Source organism: Centroberyx gerrardi, chromosome 3, assembly GCF_048128805.1.
Source record: "Centroberyx gerrardi isolate f3 chromosome 3, fCenGer3.hap1.cur.20231027, whole genome shotgun sequence".
NCBI classification, from domain to species: domain Eukaryota; kingdom Metazoa; phylum Chordata; class Actinopteri; order Beryciformes; family Berycidae; genus Centroberyx; species Centroberyx gerrardi.
In genome coordinates, this window is record NC_135999.1 from 13,395,599 (window position 1) to 13,416,210 (window position 20,612).

The 20,612-nt window shown below is 41.5% G+C and overlaps 1 protein-coding gene across 7 annotated transcripts in view; it reads right to left on the reverse strand.

Annotated features, from left to right (window-relative positions):
• inpp4b (inositol polyphosphate-4-phosphatase type II B) overlaps nucleotides 1-20,612 on the reverse strand; it is a 110,823-nt gene that overhangs the window by 22,243 nt on the left and 67,968 nt on the right. For all 7 annotated transcript variants that reach the window (XM_078282697.1, XM_078282698.1, XM_071912485.2 and 4 more), the window contains 3 exons: nucleotides 15,385-15,501; nucleotides 10,367-10,475; nucleotides 2,865-3,048 (listed from right to left, as the gene is read on the reverse strand). In XM_078282697.1, the coding sequence (XP_078138823.1) occupies nucleotides 2,865-3,048; nucleotides 10,367-10,475; nucleotides 15,385-15,501 (410 nt within the window). The remainder of the gene's footprint in view (nucleotides 1-2,864; nucleotides 3,049-10,366; nucleotides 10,476-15,384; nucleotides 15,502-20,612) is intronic.

The window sequence follows — 20,612 nt, forward strand, 5'->3', positions numbered from 1 at the left end:
ATAACTAAAGAAATGCGCCAAGCTCAATGCAGTAACCAAAACCCATAACAGTGGAAATTCAAAATGTAAATTCATATTCAAATTGAACTCTGCTTATCTGACCACAATGTTAATTTGCAATCTATGAGAACATTTATTATTCATTATCTTCCCTGGGATGAGTGAACAAAGGCGTACACTGTATTTCACACAACCCGGGTCATATTTGCACTTCTTAACCACGGGGTCACAGAACCAATGTATTTGCCTATGTCAATTTTCCTGGGACTGTTGGAATCTCAGGATAAATCCCAATAATGACTTTCCTTGCTGGTCTCCTCCCTTATTTTCCTCACAAATGCAATTCACGTATTTTTGTTCTGGACCAAAACCAATCAATTACAAAACAAATCAAGCAAATAAATCAATCAACCAATCACTCAATCACAATCCTAAAAATTCTTCAGTTGTTTGTGTTGGCGCTGGGCTTGAATTTTAAAAGATGCAGATCTACACTGAGGTGTAGAAAAAAACATTTTTAATGATACCTTGTACTGTACGGTCCATATAAATATTGTCTGTTGAAAGCAAAATTTCAAAGGTGCGTTCCTTTGGGCAAAAGAGGAAAGCTTTGCTGCTTTCATTTTCCTACCATGGCTATAACAAAGCTACTCTGCTCTTCCATGTGCACCCATGCCTTGTTTTTCCACACCTACCTGTTTTAGAGATCTAAAACTCTCAAAATCCCTTGAGAGAAATTCTGTTGCTAGTCTTCCTTCGACATATCTGCTGATGTGATCTTGACTGAGCAGAAGTGCAAGTTAGAAAATGCCTCTGCGGACTCCAACTGAGAAGAAATAAGAGACGGTTTTCATGTTTGATCTAAAAAAGAAGAAAAGAGTTGGAATCTACTCACCCCGAATGGTTTCGAATGGTTTTACCCTGAAGGATGAGGGGATTTTGACTGTGTTAAAAATAGAGCTTTTTCACTCAATGTAGCTTCACTTGAGAAATGAAGGGGGGGCTGAATGGATAGCGCTGGCCAGATTCCAGTAGCACTTGGTTGTGAGGATACTCGCTGTGTGTAGCGTATATGACCTCTATACACTGTATAATTTAATATAATTATGCATAGAGGATCAATCCCCCAACTCTTCCCAGATAACCATTGCAGTGGAGAGATGCTAACTTGTCCTAGGACACAGCTGGAGGGAAGGGAGATGGGTTGCAATTGCTTTTTCACTCTGATTACCGTCATCATTAACAGAATCATTATCATCACCATCGTAGAGAAGCAACAGTGCATCTGCCACGTCTACTCCTGATCATACTGTGCCCAAGAAAGTACTCTGGAATCAAATAATGAATTGGGCCTCGGGTCAGATGGTCTGAACCAAGCATCAAAAAGTGAGAAGCAGCAAGCGTTTGGCAAAAAAGGTCCTTACACCCACCTGAGTCCCAGACACTCTGAAGGTGTGTCCCGCTCTGCTGTGGAGTTCCTCCTTCTGTGTGTGTGTGTGTGTGTGTGTGTGTGTGCATATGCATAAATCTTTTTGTATGTGTCTCTACAATTTGTCTAAAATATTTGTCTGAGCACAAGTGTACATGTAAAATGTTTGGGTTATTGTATGTGTGTGTGGGTGTATATGCGTGAACACAGGCATGGGTATTTGTGTGTCTATGAGTCGGCGGTAAAGAAACAATGACTTTTTTTGATGGAAGATCAGATGTGGTAGGGCGGAAATGTTGATGTGAAATGTGTGATGTTGCAGGCTAAGGATTTACATTACATGACTGAATGCTTTGGGCCTTGAATAAAGTGATGCTACTAGAACAGCAGCTTTTAAACACACACACACACACACACACACACACACACACACACACACACACGCAGCGAATCAAACACAAAGACATTGACAGACAGATCCTCACTCCTACCACCCTCCACTACACACACATACACACACAGACACACACACACACACAAACACAGCTTAAGATTTTAATCAGAGAGCAGGGCTGCTTGTGCTGACCAGGCCAGGGGTTTACTTGGCCAATGTGTGCGTGTCTAATCAAGGATGAGGGGAAGTGGTGACAGAGCGAATGTACCAATTAAGCAGGCTGATTGGGCTCTATTCCACTGTGGCAAAAACAATCTCTCCCACAACAGATTGCAATCTGACAGCACCAGATGTAATTCATTAATTATACTGATAAGAACGCCTCAACTCCATAAACCTCCATGCTGCTATTCACTTTTGTTTGTTTGGCGTTTTTATGATGAGTTATGGATATTTCATGAGGTTGCCTATTGAGTGTGTGTGACTGTGTCAAAGAGTTCGCTTGGTTGAGGGTTTTTTAATTTATTCTTAGAATTGCTTAAAATGTTGGGTTGCCAATGTTGCCACTGTCTTCACATCTGTCAGATGCTGTGAGAGACAATGAAACTAGCAGAGCGATATTACCAAGGCTCAACTCTCCTGGCCCTACCAAGTCACTGCAGTGGGGTAACTCTACATCTAATGGCCTCTCAGAGGGCACACATTTAAATTGTGGCAGTCAGTTTACGCCAATATATCCACCTGAATAGTCCCCAGATTACAAAGATACCCAGACTATTGGCTACAGGCTTAGAGGCAGAAACCCTGAGCAAATAATTAAGTTGTTTTTATACGAGTTTCGGGCTTAAATTAATTTATTGCCAGAGTTAAAGATTGGCAATATAAAGGGCTTTTGTGGTTGAGGTATTACCTGACAATGTATGGTGATAAGCCTGAGGCTGAAACAGGTGCTTTGACCATGTATTGCTAAAGCTCAGGGCCAAGAGGAGTAAAGGAATAATAGCAGTGGTGATGGAGGTGGGGGTTTGGGGGTGGCCTCACCTTGTCAGACAGATTCTTGAGTGCATCCCTCAGTCCAGGGGTAGAGTGCTCCTGGGCCGCCTGGAGGAGCTGGTCCGCTAAACTGGAGATGAGGGGTTGGAGGAGGCTCATGGCGCTCAACACCTCCTGGGCTTTGGCTGTGTGCTCTGGGGAGTAGTAGATACACTGGTAGGCGGTGCTGAAGCTGTGGTGGGGGAGAGGGAGCTGATTCAGATGACCAGTTTAAAAAAAGAAAACTGCAATTCCCGACAGGTGACGAACATCATGATATTTTTCTAAACACTTTCCATGACAGCAGGCCTAAATTTAACTGTCAAGTGAAGTTATTGAGTTGGTTTAATTTCAAGTATTTTTCATAGCTAGTTACAGTTTGAGTTTAAGCTAAAAGCAATGTATGGTTTACACTTATGTTAAACAAGAATGGAGACAAATGATGATATGATAGTAGACAGAAGCTCAACCCAAAAAGTGACCATAAAAAATATTGATTTGATTTGGCTCACCGACTAAAAAAAACACATCACATCCATGTACATCACATCAAAATTACAACATATCATACATATGTTGTATCATACATATCATATGTGAAATATGTTCATATGTGAAAATTGTCAGGAATCATATGACATAATGTTAGCACAGTCAATTGTTTCTGGAATGCCGCTGAGATTACTTTTACTGGTTGGACGGAGCGTCCTGGTGTAGGTTAGCTAACCAGCGATAATGTTACTACTGGAACAGTGCCTATTCAAAGCTTAGTTTGATGGTTGAAAAATGAACTGGTTACACAGTATTCACTGTATATACACACAAGTACACAAAGATAGACAGCATAATTTTATCTTTTTTTTTAATCTGTTTTGAAAAAGCAGTTTGATCATACCGGCTTTTGGCAGAGTGTAACATTAACTGCAGTCACATGACGTGGCCTAGGGAGGCTCAAACGATTTATTTCTCTGCTGCCTACAGTCAAACAAGGGACCTTATTAGGAAGGTTCCTAGTTAGGTATCAAGGAAGTAGGAAGCTACCTTCTGAATGAGTCTTGGTCCTCGGGACCCAGAGTACTGCTGGCTCTCTACCCTATCAGGTAGTTAATTTCAGTTAATTGCTGTCACGCTGCATCCCAGGTGTAAATCAGTCCCTGACTAAATGGCTGGAATGAAAACCAGCAGGACTCTGGGTCCTGGGGAGCAGGACTGAAAACCAGTGGTCTAAGTGTTATCCACAACACTGCAGGAAAGATTCAGCTTAGCTCATTTCTTTTCTGGGCAATAACCAACCATGCTATGCTCATGTGTTGTAGTGGGGCTGATCATCACTTCACATCAATTTCTAATGGCCATTCATTGTGGGCTCAGATGATCACAAATAGCCCACTGATGGATCTTCAAACACTATTGACTATGAACATATTATGGTGTACACATTTTCTGAACACATTTCATCATTTGTGTGGCTGCTGTTGCTGTCTTGAAAATGTAGAGCAGACAGAAAGGATCAATGCTTTCCAGGTTTTCAGCCTGAACTGTCAAATTGGACCTACAGTCCAATGTCAAACCATTTTCACTTCATGAATAATTAATCGCTTCCTCATTTCTAGGGAGCTATTTAATCTCAGACAAAAACACCTTTTGTCAGTTCCTAGATCCAGGGCAAATCACTCCAATCAAACATTCTCCTCAGGTAAAGTTTCCGTGACTTTCAATGAGTTTCCGCTGACTTCCTGCCATCAGATGTAGTGTGGAGCGAGGCAGTCATTTGCAACCCTCCCAGCTAGTTTAGAGTCAGCTCCGCAAGCCTCTATGTAGGCCAGACCCCAGAGCCAGATCCTAAGGCATAATTGACTTAAGAGGAAGAGAGGGGGAGGGAGAGAGAGAGAGAGGGAGAGAGAGAGAGAAAGAGAGGAAGACACAGAGTTGGCATAATATTCCCTGCAGCACTCCCAATATTTTGTGATGAAGGAAAGAAAATGCTTCCTTAGAAGTCTCCCTGTGTGGAACAGCACAACCTGATCTATCAATGAGTGTGAAAATCTGAAGGCCTTAAGAAATTAGGCGTACTAGGTGCTAGCCACTACCCATGTCTTTGATTGGCTAGCATTAAAATCTTGGCCTTGTCATTACAGCTAATGAGCCCCCAGGAGGACGACCACCCACGAGCTCAAAGCTAATCAAAGGAATCGCTAAAAGAGAGGAGACAGAGGGCAAACAGTGTGAAATCCTCAACCTCACCGCCATGTCTACTCGCAAACTTCTCTCATTCCCACTTTCATAACTGCACCTTAAAATGCTAAGATTTCAGCCACAGAGAAGTCCAAAATTGAATAATCTACTACAACAAAGTAAAGTCTGTAAAACCCTTTCATCCCCTGCGAGCTTAAATTCCTCTTACTGCATTATGCAGGACCAAAGAGAAGAAATCCTACAGGAGTGCAACAGTAGAGACAATGCAGAAAAGAGGCAAAGGAGAAAGTTGTTGGAAGAGGACAATTGCTGCAGCGGCTGAGATTCAATAACAGCCCTGTTGACTCATAAGTACAAATCCAATCCCATTAGGGAGCCTATGCAGGCAATAATGAATGTTGGGACCTGCCACCTGATGCTAGAGGACAGAATTGATCCCCTCTAAGGCTGGCTAAGGCAAGGAACTTTAATTGCCTCATCAGCATTGCTGTCAGTCCAAAAGCTTCTACCAAGATGGCAAACCAAGCAAAGGTAAAACAGCATAAATTTGTGAATGCACACTTGATGAGAGGCCAAAGAGGGATGTACACAGGGATCAGATAGCCACTGCAAGCCTTGGGTACTTTTGTAGTCCCTCTTGTAATTTTGAAGTGCTCAAGTAATTTATGTAGTAATGTAGTAGTAAAGCTCCTTCTACATAAAGTTACTAATACATATATATGAATATTCTGCATTTTTTATTGATATGATATGAGCATGAGCCATTTGTCCACTTATTATGTAAACTTTCAAGTCTGCCTACTATTCATGAATATTTATGATCATGGTAACAGACTAAGGAAACTTATCAGTTTACATTCAGATACATACAAAGCATTTCAAATGAGCTGATTTCCAGTTTATTTATTTTTTTCAATGGAATAATGCCTCCTTAAGCTGAGCACTGATGCTTCAGACTATGATACACTGTTCTGCATGTTTTAAACATGCTGATGATCAATTTTACTGTGATATGGTGTAAGGTGAGGATTGATGAATGTCAGTTTTTTTGCATTCCAGCAAAATCCTACATGTGTATGCAGGCTTACAGTATCAAGAATACTAGTAGAGCTTCCTCATGTTACCACTAATTGTCTTTGAGCTGACTATCTCAACCTCAAATTGAAGCTAGAAGATAGGAGCTTATCTGGGCAGGCTCCAGCAAATAGTTTATGTTAATTATATGCTAAGATTCATTACCTCTGTTGATAGTGACCAGCATAACCACATGCTAACTCTTAAAATAGGCTACCTATTTACCTATATATCCCTTGTGTGCACACCTTTATCTCTACGCTAGCCTATAACTCTTTATCTCTCTATATTTCATAGCTTAAGAGGGCAAATTTCAAATTGGCAAGTAGAAACAGTGGTAATCCAGAAAATAAATGGACTCAACTTTCCCCTCAGATATGGGTTCTCAAGTGGGGCACCACTCTGTCAGCAGCCGAAAGTCTACACCCAGCTATTAACAGATATTACTTAAACCAGCAAACAGTGTCTCCAGCAAAAACTTCCTCCTTGGTTTTCCTAAATGATCAATAGGAATTGGTTATAACAGTAATGAGAGGGAGAGAACCGCTGGGCCCCGCGGTCTAATTAAACCAGCATCTCCGGCGCATGGCTAATTAATAGCGGAGGGGAAATTAATGAAGAGCTCGTGGCCTGCTGCTGACAACCAGCAGGAGCAAAATGCAGCTACGTCAGCACAGAGCCCTGCAGCACCCCAGGTGACTGCCAAAGCCTCCTTCGTCATTTAGACAGCAAGCTCAAATCACTGCTCACACACCAGGCCACTGCTACACAGCCACCGCCAAAGTCTACAGGCCATCGCTGAGACAAGCTGGAAGATCTGATCTCAAACCAGATTATTTTAACAGCCAATCTCCATCTGTTATGGAATCCTCCGCTGGGCACTGATCTTCCATCAGTTCTCAGGATAACAGCCAAGGCTTTCCTCAGCGATTCAGACGAGAGCTACAGGCCCTCTTCTCAGACCAGATGCCGATCAGCCACAAGGCTGCTGCCAACGTCCTTCTCCGTCACACAGAGAACCTGGAGCGGGCTGACTCCAGAACAAGCAATGCATGAACAAGCTGCTGTCCATCAACACGGGGTTCCCAGCCACTGCCAATGTGCTGCTTCTCAACCACACAGAGTGACCCTGGGCAGCAGTTATTTTGTTGGACAAGATACTGCTAGTCACGTTAAATCTGAGCATCGGCCCCAAGAGACTCTATTAAGTGTGTGCACTCTGGCTTGAACCAAAACCCTGATGCTACTCCCAGCGTCCCAGAAATGTGTCATCCCACAGTTTGGCTTGACCAGGAGGCCTGGCAGAATGACAGAGTGTCTCCTCTCTGCTATGTGACCGGCACTAGTGACAAGTGCTACAGCTCAGCTTCTGCACACACTTAGCACGCCTCACCCCAAGAATAGGGGTCAGCCCTAACAATGTGCCCGAAATACAGGCTGTACACACACAAGCCAGAATCAGAATACCATCTCTGCCTTTATATATCTTTCTCTCTCTCTCTCCCACATCCACGCACCCACAAACACACACATGCACAAACACACACACAAACACAAGCACACACACACACAATCATTCCAGGACAGAACAGATTGGGAATGTTCAGATTACATAAAACCTGTCTCCTTCAAAAGCGTGCATCGTTGTGCAGTGATAGCTGAATAATTCAAAAGAGGCTGTTAATGAAAGATTAGACCACCTCAGCGAATCCACAGCTATGTCTATAGGGTTCAATTAAAAACGGATAAAAATCCAGTGACTTTTAAAACAGCCATTTAAGTGGGACTGCATGCATTAATGAAAGATAAATGTTCTTGCCCTGTGTGTACATGTACAGGGTTTCTGGAGGAATACTAAGTGTAGCTATTGATTAAACTCTATCCTGGCCCATCCTGAGAGACAAACTACATTGCATACTGTAGTCATTGCCAAGTTTGGCCATTGCAGGTTTTTAATGGATCTGGAAAGAACCCCCCTCCCTCTCCTCTAGTGTCCAGGGAACAAAGACGAATAGCTCTTTTATTGCCCTCCTGGTAACACCTCTGTGCTCAGGTTTTTCCTTTTTTCCTTCCTCAATCTTTTTCCACCCTCTCTTTGATGAATTAATATCACATTGAATAGCCAAGTCTCACATCTCGCCGATTGTTCCCTTTTTAATCAAACGTGATTACAAAAGGCTTGTTCTGAAAGGCAGGGAGACGTACTGGCAGAGGCATAATGCGTTTGTGTATGTGTGTGTGTGTGTGTGCGCGCGTGCGTGTGTGTTCTTTCGTGTGTGCGTGTGTATTTGCTGCGAAAATAGGCTTAAGTGCAAGACTACTTCACTTTACATTCACACACAGAAGACAAAACCTCATCAAGTACTCCTAGACTAAATATTTAGTCAGACTTTTGATGCATGCATAATAAAAAGCAAATTAAACCATGAAATAATGAATGTTCCTCATTTAAAGTAAACATGCACCTCCATTAAAATGGCAACTGTGCATATTCTGCACAATCACAGAGCAACAGCATGGAGTTTCATTTATTCCTATTTCTGACGATGACTGACAAAATGACTGCATTCCAGGTCAAACGTGGATGAGGCTCAGCGAAGGCCGTTGTCGCTTAGCCAGGCGGAAAATTGGAAAATTTAAGCTACAGTGAGTCATTAGCTAAGTCAAATATGAAACAAAAAGCTCTGTCTCCCAGGAGAACTCTTTCTCAAGTCTAATCTCTCATTCAAAGAAAATGATTTCACTTCAGTGGACTCTCGAAAATATGCTAACTCTTATCGTAGTTCACGCTAGCAGATAAAACTGACCATCTTCAGCAAATTCACTTGTGCACTTTAGCGTAAAGAAGTTCTTTCCTTCTTTTTTTTTTTTAAATCAGCAGAGGCCCCCAACTATTTTCCCACCAACTTATCCATTTTATACCCACACCTCGCCCCTCTCCATCTTGCTCTTCTTCCCTCTTTGTTGAGCTCCAAACTCTGTGTAACTAATTGGATCTGGCATGGTCTATAATGACTTTGCACTCTATGGGGAGCTTTGGGAAAAATCACCCTTCATTTCTTCTGGCATCACTCAAGTGACCACATACTGAACCACAATGACATCTACCTCCATCCTGCATTAAAAGGGCAAAGACAGCAAAATGTACAGAATACTGCTGATCTCAGATTTGAGGAAGGCATTTGGATATGTTGCCCCAGGATGCAATGTCAGTGAGTATATGTGCATACGTGTGCAGTGCGTGTGTGTGTGTGTCAGTGTGTGCATATACATTTGTTTATGTATCTGTGTGTGTGGGTGTAAGACAATCATAGTACCATGGTTTTATCTATTCATTCACCCCTTCAGTGTTTGTTCATGCGTGTGTGTTCATGCAGTGAAGCGAACACACAAGACATGTCTTCCCCATCAAGCAATGGAGCAGAGAGACACTGCTACACAGCCGCAGCCTGGAGACACACGCAGGTAACTCAATCTAACACACACAATCCAGTCAGAGACACTTCCTGGGTGTCAATGGGGACAACTCAGGGTTAACTGTGGAAGAATCAAGTCCTGTAAGCATACTGTATCTGGAAAAACTGAGCATAGTGACTATTTCACTCATAAGGTTTAGGATTTAGGTTTAGGATTCAATCTAAAATATTTAGGAATAATCATGATTTTGATCATCCCTGTGCTGATTGTAAGCTTGTTTAGCAGTGGCTCATTTTGGATGGATTGTTCCTGATCAGTCACTCTCAAAGCACGCCCTCGCCATCTCACCATCCCTAGCAACCATTTGGTTTTGAATTCAAATAGATTTTAAAGTGAAATCCCTAGCTAGGATTTTTTTTTTTTTTTAGCAAACTTTGTGGCTTTTCTGTGAGAAGTTTGCATACAACTTCTGGAATCCAGAAATGCTTGCCAGAGAAAAGTGCACTGAGGAAATTCTGACTCGACAGACCTTCTTTTCCATCATGCCTGTTGCCTCCAGTCAAATGGAGCTGTCAGGAGCAGTGGAACTCCAGATTGAATTCAGCATGGCTTGGCTCTAAGTAACTGTATGAGGCTTGGAAAATCTATGGGCCAGGGACAAATTTGTCTGTCACTATCAATTACGCCCAAGTTTAATTCCCTTGTCAATAGCACCACAAGCCTGATTCCACACCAACAGGTGTCCTGTATTAAATAATCTGTCTGCCTCTCTCAAAACACTGCCTCCTCCTGTCACACGGCAGTGTGTTTGCTAGGTTGCCTACCTCTTTTTGTCTGCCTCATATCTGCTGAGAAGCCGCTGCAGACCACCACATTTGAAGCCCTGGAAGTGGGCTGCGGGAGCACCGACTGTGACAATGTCATAGAATGCATCTGTAAAGACAGGAGGAAACATGGAGTTAATAGGATTTCTGATGCGCTGCACCATACAGCATAATAATAACCTCAGTATGGGAGGACCTTGGAGAAGAAAAATGGGATTTAAGAAAATGCATTAAACCTGTCTTACTGTGTTGTCCGGACAACACACAAAAAAGATGGACTTCTATTCTGAACATTTTGCACAATACACATCTCTGCAGCTATGCCACAAATTAAGTATTACATGAACACTTGATGGAATTTGACATCATTTGACCGATTCAGTATTCATAAATGTGCCATGGAGCTGTTTTGAGGCTTTTGTTCACATGTTAAGATGTTATCAAAGTTATAAGGTTGGGTTCATGCAGTTTTACCTTCCATGACATAGGATGACACACTGTAACTAGCAAACACACACACACACACATGCACACACATTCAGGCACTCATGCACCCACAGATGCAGATGCCATATGAGCATCCATGCACACAAAAGTGGTGTAAAATTACTGTGCATACACCAGTACATTTGATTTCAGGTAAAGAATTTCCTGACTGATTTATATTGCTGCCTGTGTCGCTCCGTTACCGGGCCTCTCTCTCTCCAGCCATCTTATGGTCTTAATGTAGCGTTGGTCCCATGTTGGACCAGAAGGACGGCCAATGTCACAGCGCTTCATTCCAATTTGCACACCGCCGTCGAAAGTAAATAAACACTTCACAGACGGCTAGGCGGGCACAGAGGTGCTTATACCAGGCCTTGTTTTGAATGAGTAATGGATGAGGCTGACAATAATATCAGAAGAACAGGGAGGAGGGGAAGAGGGGTGTGGGATTATGGGGGTGAATATTTTGGTGTGGTTTAGTGCCAGGTCAGTTAATGAACACCCTCGGGAAGGCAGCAGTGCGCTGCTCCACCATAGGAAGCGCCGTTTGAAGAATTGTTCAAAACAGAAATTAATGACACAACACAGCTCCAAGTGTTGCCGCAGAGATGAGGATGACAGTGTCGCCAACAGGGTCCTTCCATCCCCAAACAAGAACGCGATGGACAGGGGTCTAATGTGGGGGGCTCCGCTGCTACCCACTGCTCCCTCCATTAATTATCCCAGCGCCTGGCCATACGGCTCCCTGTCCGCCACACGTTTGGCCCCCGGAGTTATCAAATGTCCAAGTTCCCTTAATTGGTTCTCCCACAGCAGCAGCACACTGAAATACAACGATGGGTTTCACAACATCAATCACAATGACCAATTTGTGGTTGATTTGCCTGGTCTTCCTCTAACCTCGCCCATTCTCTATAAATCGACAGGAGAGCAAGCTGGTTAAGGACTGAGAGGACAGTTTCTCCCCGAGAAAAGAAATTGATTGTGGCAGTCAAGATGAGTTGTTATAATTCATACTTAACCCATCTCGCAATCCTGTTTAACACTGACAAAATATCCTTTTACATGGCCCAAATGAGTGCTGAACAATGTTTTCAGTATTGCTTTGCCAAGTCGAGCTTTTCAGGCTGGAAAATGTTTTGCAGCTGTCACTTTGGAGACTGAAAGCAGCCATTTCCAGAAAAAAATGAACACTCTTTTGGGCTCAGAGTGGTTTCTTCAGTTTTTTTCTTACTGGATGATCAATAGAGAAAATGAAAATGAATGGTTTAGCTTCTCTGAGTGGATTGCATAGCCAAACTAAAGCAAATGCATCACTTCTGAAAATCGAATACAAGAATGGAGAAATTGACTAGGGTTGGACCTATTCCATTGAGAAACCAGATCCAGTTTTTCCAATACCTTATTGATTGTTCTTTTTCCTTTTTAAAACAGAACAAAGTGTGCAATTTGATAATAATTCACTACCAAACAAGGTTATTATAGTAATCTAAAACTAAGACAAAACAAGATGTTAAAACTGTGGAAAAAACTAAACTGATCTAAAACTGTCTTGTCTACTTGTAAAACTAAATTACGAGTAACATGATGGCGATATCCTGTAGCCCGATTTGTTCATCAGCACTTGGGAGAAAATGGCCTGTTGGGGAATTTGAGCTAAATGGTCTGAATTCAGATTGCTGTTGAGTCTGAATGATGAATGATGAACTACTAAAACCCTACCAAACCCACAATGAAAACTAACTAAAACTAAACAGAAATTGAAATAAAACTGGAAAACTATATAAAAATAATAAAAAAACCAACAAATGAAAAATCCCAAACTATAATAACTCTGCTATCAAATCATTTCGCTCTCCATTCTTGCCTCGTCTGCTGTGTGAGTGCCTGTGAGGTGCAGTGATCTCGGGGGGAGAGCACAGCGTTCAGTTCAGTTCAGTTCAGTTCAGTTCAGTTCAGCTCCCTGCAGCATGGGAGCAGTCTGCTTCTAGCTGGAGCATACAGCAGCACAGTGAGCATCGCACACATAGGAAAGAAGAGACTGAAAGAGTGTCTACACTTCCATAAAGAGTCTGGTTTGTCCTCATCGTTGCTATGCTGCTGCTGCTTGTTTCAGCTACAGGGGAAACTGAACACACACTGTTTTACCCGAGCCTCACTACGTCATGTCACAACCTCTCCGCCACTCGCCTACACACTGTACAGTTGTGGGATGTGTGTACAATTTTGGAGTCATGGGTATTGTGAATAATACAATTAATAAAACAGTATAAAAATCTTTGTTATTCATTTAAATCAATTCAGTCGTTAAGGAATCGAATCATTAAGAAGGGATCGTTAAGGAAACGACATTGATAAAATCTCATCAATTCCCAACCATACAATTGACAGGGGAATATTGGGATATTCATAATTCATATCTTGACTTGTCAGGTATAGGCTCGATTCAGCCTCTGGGCCATGGACTTTTATGCTTTTCATGTCTTTCTGCTGAAGCGCTGCCTTTAAATACCAAGCACCTTTAATTCAATTTTGTTTAAGAAGACGGCACACAGAGATTGAATTTGCAACATGCCCTTGGGACATTAACTGGATGAAGACATAATAATACAGTTTAAAAAAATCTGATTTGATTAAGCCAATTCTGTATCAGAGATCACTGAAAGAATTTTCTTAGTTATTTATCAAAAGATGAGTTTCTTAATAACAACTGCTTTCTCCTTCAACTCACTGACAAGCCACTCTCCAACTGAAATTCTCACTGCAATGAAACTTTGTACAGACAATTGCTATGCCCATATCTACATCACATACCAATTGAATGTTCATGTCATTTTGTGTTTTCTTGATAGTCACATGTGTACAGTCAATGGCGTCGATAATTTTTGGAAAGCAACACAATGGACACTATCCTATATACAGATATAGATATGGATATAGATGTGGATATGAGAGCGAAAGAGCAAGAGAGAGCTAGATATAGATATATAGATATGGATATTCTTTGATGCATCTGCTCTTTGCCAGTAAGAACTGTGCCAGGCAGTGGGAGACAGAAGCCTGACATATTCACAGCATCCCTGGACACGCTGTCTGATGCAGAACCTGCTGCCAGGATGGAAAGGGATGCCCGCTGTGTGATCTGGCTCTGCAAATCATCGTTCAAAAGACGGCTCACCTCAGTGATCCAAGCCGTAGCCATGCACGAACGCTGCAAACACAGGGCTGCCTGCTAAACTCAGCATATTTCAATGATTTCTTGGCACACTCCGCGCGCCTTGGTAGTGCTGTGTCTTTTGATCATCCCTTAGACATTAAACCGACTTGTATGTGAGATGAAGCTGTGTGCGAGTGTGTGGGAATAAGGCGAGAGAAGCCAGTCTGTGCATAAAAGTGCTTTCCATGCATTCAATGAAATGGGCTGAGGTTGCTATTATTGTCTTTTTTTAACATGTAGTTTATTTTAATGATACTGGTTATTACTTCAAGTTTTGTGACCCAACCGTTCATATGCTATTTGATGGCTTTGGCGTTTATTATTACACAGATTTCTTATGAAGCTGATGGGAGCTCTAGGCATTATTGCAAGGTTTCCGGTACATAAAGAAAGGAGCATATAAATGGACTTAAGTCAAAGCCAGAATCCATTTATTGCAATGTGAAAGTGAACACCCCTTGATTTGCATATTCATCACCTCTAGTGTGTATCTTGTAGGAGTGTGTAATTCCAGGTTTGAAAGCAGCATAGTGGGGTGTGTGCACTTAAGCACCACTGCCTGGAATTAAGTCAAGGTCTGAATTGGACCCATAGAGGATAATTTCTTCATCAAAATGTCTATGACTCAAGTGACAAACTAGTCTAAGGCTCGTTTTAGCTTTATTTTTTGGCTTTTTCCTGCCTTGGGAGAGCAGGGCAGCGGCCATGGCTGTAAGATGACTTGATTTTCTCCCTTATTCCATCTGTCACCCCTGATGTCTTCAGCGAAGGAATCTATGTCAAGGTTTGTCTGCCTTCAACTTTCCATCAATCATGGAGTGCACACTTGAAATGGAGCCCAGTCACAGCTAGTGTGGCAGCAGTTAGCAGCCATAATACATTCGGACAGTTCCGGGGCGTAACGGGCTCTGCCAGCTACAGAGCAACGGTGGAAAGGATGGTCTACTCTTCCTCTCTGGACAAACGCAAAGGGCTTAATTAGTGTTTTGTCTATGTTTCCCGGGCCAAGTTGGTTCTCACCTTTCAGCCCGGGTGATGACCTAGAACCTGATCCCTCTGAGTTTCTCTGACAGATGGAGAAGTGCAGCATGGGCAGGCAAAGTTAAACCACAGCGGACTCAACTTCTAGAAATATCTCTCATATGAAACCACCTTTCCCCCGTTAGCTGCTCTTTCTATGAGGAAGTTGCATTTTACGTCACCGCTGAACTACTGACTCAGGTCAAGTAGTTATGTTCTAGTCTTCTGAGTGGTTCTTGGGTAGGTGTGGAAAAGGTTTGAGGTCTGTGCAGATTATAAGACAACAGTGCAGTACCTGCTTTTCTGGGACACGTCACCCTCATCCTCTGGGTGTGCAGGTTTATTGGGATGAATTCTAGAGACTTCTGGGCTTTGCAGCAGCTTGGCTTGAATGAAGGACCTGGACCTGAAACTAAAAGACAGACAAAAATATGTGTCACACTGTTGTAATAAAATAACTGTGTTGGCGACCGAGTGGAGCTTTCAAAGATAAAGCCGTTCCTGTGATGATAGCCTTTAGCGTTATAGAAAACCCTCACCATCTGCTCTGGCTATAGTATGTTCTTTCCAACGTGGCTGCTTCATAAGGCTTTTCTCTTTATTGCCTTGTTTACGTGTTAATTGAGGAGAGGGGTAAAGACTAGCAGATTAGCGAATATCACAGATAGTAAATTGGGTAGATGTTCAAATGTTCTCTTTGATTTTCCAATGAAAAGAAACCCCTTGCGCAATTAAATGACTTGAGATTTATTTGATGAGCAATTGAATGACAAAAGGGAGTACACAGCACCAAATTAAAATCCATTTAAATGAGATGTGTTGTAGAAGTAGCTGCGGTGCAACCATTTGGAGCTAGACTCAATTACACATTTTGAGGGTATGGAGATCTTTCAGGACTTTATTGCATCAAAGTTCTACCCAAAACGTTCTGTGGGGTAAAATGGTAGTAAAGAAAGTGTGAAATCTGATGAATATTTTCACTTTTCTCCATGTGGCCAGTTAAGGTGCCATAGAATAACTACACCCTAAATGTAAAAATTGCAAAACCCAAATTAACCAGCCGTTTTCATATATCATATATTACATGGACAACAGTAAAACAGTGAGCAACAAACAATTGTTTGCTGGACATGGGTTAACATACAATTAAAATTTTGTCATCCATCCACTTTTAAGTACTCATGCTGCCTAAACATAGAACAAAGAATAGTGAAGGCTTGCGATAACATGCAAGATAATTTAACACTCTCAGGTCTATATCTGGTATATCTACTCATCAGAGACTTCACCATGCATCACAAAACTAGCTCATTTTCAATCAACCCTCTATAACATCCACTAATGTGCAGTGTAATCCTTTAAGCGTAGGATTTTATGCCCTTCGCAGGCCCTGCTTTGTTCAAAACCTCCAATTAAAATTTTCCCCCAAACGATAAAGCGTCTTTGTTTGTGGCTTATAGTTAAGCTCAAAACCACAATCTGACACTCCATGTTGGCTGCTCAAATCTCAAATATGTAAATGGTGTTGATGAGCCTCTTTGAAACAAGGCTAAGCTTTTAAGAACAATCAAGCAACAGAAGCAATTTAGAAGTGTTGTGATGTTTGCATAGAGAGGTAATTTACTTAAAATGAATGTATTCAAAACAGGTACAGAAGACAGAAAAAAGGGAAAACAAATTCTCAAATATCAGAAACTTTCCTAATTTAGTGTGCCATTAAAACTTTTAATTAAATCCTCTTTTAAGACAGTCTTTTGAAATTCCTATCTAGTTATAGAACAAAAACTAGCCTAGCCTAGTGCTAGTTCCGTGCTTGTCAGCTGGGATGTTACAAGCTATTTGCTTATAGTCTTGGATAACATCATGACTAATGAGTTGTGCGAAGAGAACACATACTGATGTCATTCATTATAATGAACTGTAATGTGATGATTACTATAAATGAGTTTAATAAAGTAAGTTTAGTGAGTTGCTGTGCTGTTTTTGCACTTCTTGGAGATCACAATACTGTGGCCAGTGCTGTGGCATCTTTCCCTTGGATTTTCTGGCGGTGCTCTTTTCTTTGTCTGTTCAGCCTTGGTGGCTATTTCTGCTCATGCTAACTACTCAGTTTGTCTTCTGTTTTTCTCCAAACAAAACGGTTTAAAACGCATCACTTCCTGTGAGCTGGAGAACTTTTCTTTGAGAAAACCTTCCCAACACCGGGTTTTTAGATGAAGCTATATATATTTTCAAGCTTTCATGAACTGCGTAAAGGTTGAATCACTATGTGCTATATCAATTGGCAATAGAGAGTAGCAAAATGTACATTTATTTATATGATAATGTTGTAGATTATTACTTTAATGATAAAGATGTAATCTATTATTTTTATGTATTAAGTATTAGCGTAGATGAGGAGTTATTCATTGTATATATACTGTATAATTGAATTGTGGTGGTAGACTATGTATTTCGAAAACAGAAATAAAGACAACATTGCTGCCATATTAAAGTGCTTACCTCATTACATAATCAACTATCTAATAAATATGAATAAATAAAAATGCTTAGAATCCACCGTCCATATCCTCTACACTGGAACAATAAGTACTTGTTCAGCATAGTGTTGACAGGAACCCTGCGAGGAACATAGTAAATCAACAAAACAAACTTGGCTTGCTTCTGAACGAAGATGTAGCTCCTAGCAAACATGCAGTAACCCTGGCCATGCCTATTGCTGCTGACCGTTCACAGCCTTCCCTTTGGGAAAGGACAAACACCACCGTCATATTCTCATCACATACTTCAAAAGAACTGTACTAACAACAAACAACTAAAATTCTTACCTATAATCAGGGCTTGAAATTAAGTTCTTGGCTCACTAGCCAATGTGGCTGGTGGATTTTCTTAAAATATGGTAATCTTTTTTAGTAACGGTAAAGATGATTACAGAGCATGATAATGTATTTTTTTGTATCAGTTTGTTTTTGTATTACTCTACTCAACAGTTTTATATTACTTAAGTGGGTGATTAATAGAGTAAATATACAACAACACAGCAAAAGAAAACAGGGTTGGGAATCAATAAGTCTACCAGTGCCATCCATCAACAATTCCTTCTTAACAATCTGATTCTGTAACGATTCCCTTATCGGTTCTTTTCTTATATATATTAGCTTTACAGACCTTATAGAACCCCTAAAATGTCTCCTACTGAACCGATTTAAATCCTGCTACCAATATCAAACAGAATGAATAAAAACATTATTAACTATTCATACCATGCTATTTTGCTATTCAGTTGCTAACAATACCCTTGGAAGTTGACTCTAAAACTGAGGACACATGAACTGTACGCTGTGTGTTTCTGCTGTACACTGTGTGTGTGAGTAGTAGTGTGGTGAGCTAGAGAGGTGTGTGAGGAGAGTGTGTTCGGTTCAGCTGTCCGCAACACAGGGGCAGCTTCCTTATAGATGATCTGCACACAGCAGCATACTGACAAAGAGGACAAACTACAGTAGATTCTTTATGGAAATGTAGCCACACTTTCCATCTCTTCTTCCTGACGGTTGACATAAAGCTGGTCCTGTGTCGCGGGGGACTGAACTGAACTGAACACACTCTTCTCCCCCTGAGCCTTACTTACTTACTTACTTACTTACTTAGCCTTACTTACTTTACCTCACAGTCACTCACACAGCAGACCAGGGAGGATTGAGAGCAAGACACAGTACACACCAATCAAAGCCTCAGTACTGGAGAAGCTGCTCATACAGAAACCAGATCAGAAAACCTCACCCACCAAAGTGGCTGATAGAAGTGACAGAGTTACCCGCCACAGACAATTTTTAACATTTGGTGGGTGTCGATTTCAAGCCCTGCTTATAATCCATGAAAAATACGAAATAAAAAACACTATCTCCACTATAACGGCTGCTAACCCAAACAAGCAGCCAAATGTTCCCTCAGAAGTGACAAACAAGGCTAAATAATTAGTTATAAATAAAAGCACCCAAAAAAGTATTTTTTACCAAGTAAGCTGCTAAACAAAGATTTCCCCCTGCTTACCAAACTGCAAATGTAACCAGATGAATCCATTTTTGACCAGTGACTATATCTATCTATTGAACACAACATTGCTATTATATACAAGTGCTTACTTATCAGTCAACCAAATTATAAAGGTTCCTAGCAGAGTCAATTCAGATGTGCAATTCAACAAAATGTGAAAATGTTACATAGTCTCAGCTACAAACAAGGATCCAGATGCTTGCCCTTCTGGACATACAGTATTATGACATTACAGGACACATGAATATGAACCTTTATCCCCATAACAAATGTTCTCACTTCTACTGAAAAGTTAAAAAAAGCACTACATATGTCAAAACATGTCAAAAGTGTGCTGTCTAGGGAACTAAATGTACCCATTATTGCCACCCAGGAAACATTCAGATATGTTCTTCAATCATTTGCATAGTAAAGAGTATGCCTTATTGCTAGTAGCACATCTGCTCTTCAGATCTATTCACAGTGAGATGCCCACATATGTCAAGTGGATTTACTCCAAATGTCAAGACATGAACGCTGTGAGAGACCCCACGGGACTATTGCTATGTGCTGTGATGATTCACAATCATACAAGACATACACATTTCTTTGCCATGTTGCTTCCAACACATTGTCTTATTGTCGCCATTAAATTAGTCTTCTCAGTGTGACTCAATACCTTTTTGTGCTAGGAGGAGCTCTTCCCAAAGGCCTATATTGAAGTCAATGGCTAAGCTGTCACTCCTGCTCAGTGGGCTGCCACTGTCAGCTGCAGGGCTCCGGGGACCCGGCTAATCGAGCTAGTGACCATTGTAGGTTAGACGAATTAGCCATATCAAATCCCCATCTGTTTGTCCAGGTGGGCTGGCTATGTGACAGAAGGGCTGGATGCCAGCAGTACTGACCAACATCTGGCTACTATCTCTTCCTTTCATCTTTCCTGTCATTTTTTGCTCTTCCTGTACTCCTTTCACTCTTTCAGAAGATCAGCAACCAATACCCTGATGGTTTTAGAACCCCCTGCCTGCATGCCTGAGGACAAGCTGAGGAAAACAAACAAGATTACCAACTACAGTAACTAGCACCGGACAGGCAGTGGACGGCAACTAAGGTCTGGCAGATCAATGTAGGCTTGTTTGAGCAGCATTTGTGGGTTTCATCTTCATGGTCTGTGGTGCTGGGAGCACAGCAGGATTTTCTTTTTAATCAATCAGCAGGAAGATTTGTCCTAGACATCAGACACATTGGGTGGAGGATGGGAGATATGCAGTGTTAGCAGTGGAATCAGTTTTGGAAAGCTGAGAATTGTCTGACAGTAATATTTTATCACCATATCCAATTGTATGTACCACTCTGGACATTATTATTATCAAGGGCTTGGCATTGTTATTTTGGACTTACACTGTAGTAACTAGTAACTACAATATCACAATTGATCTTGCACTGCTGAGCTGAACTTTACCTGGAGGCTACAGGCTACTGAGACTACTG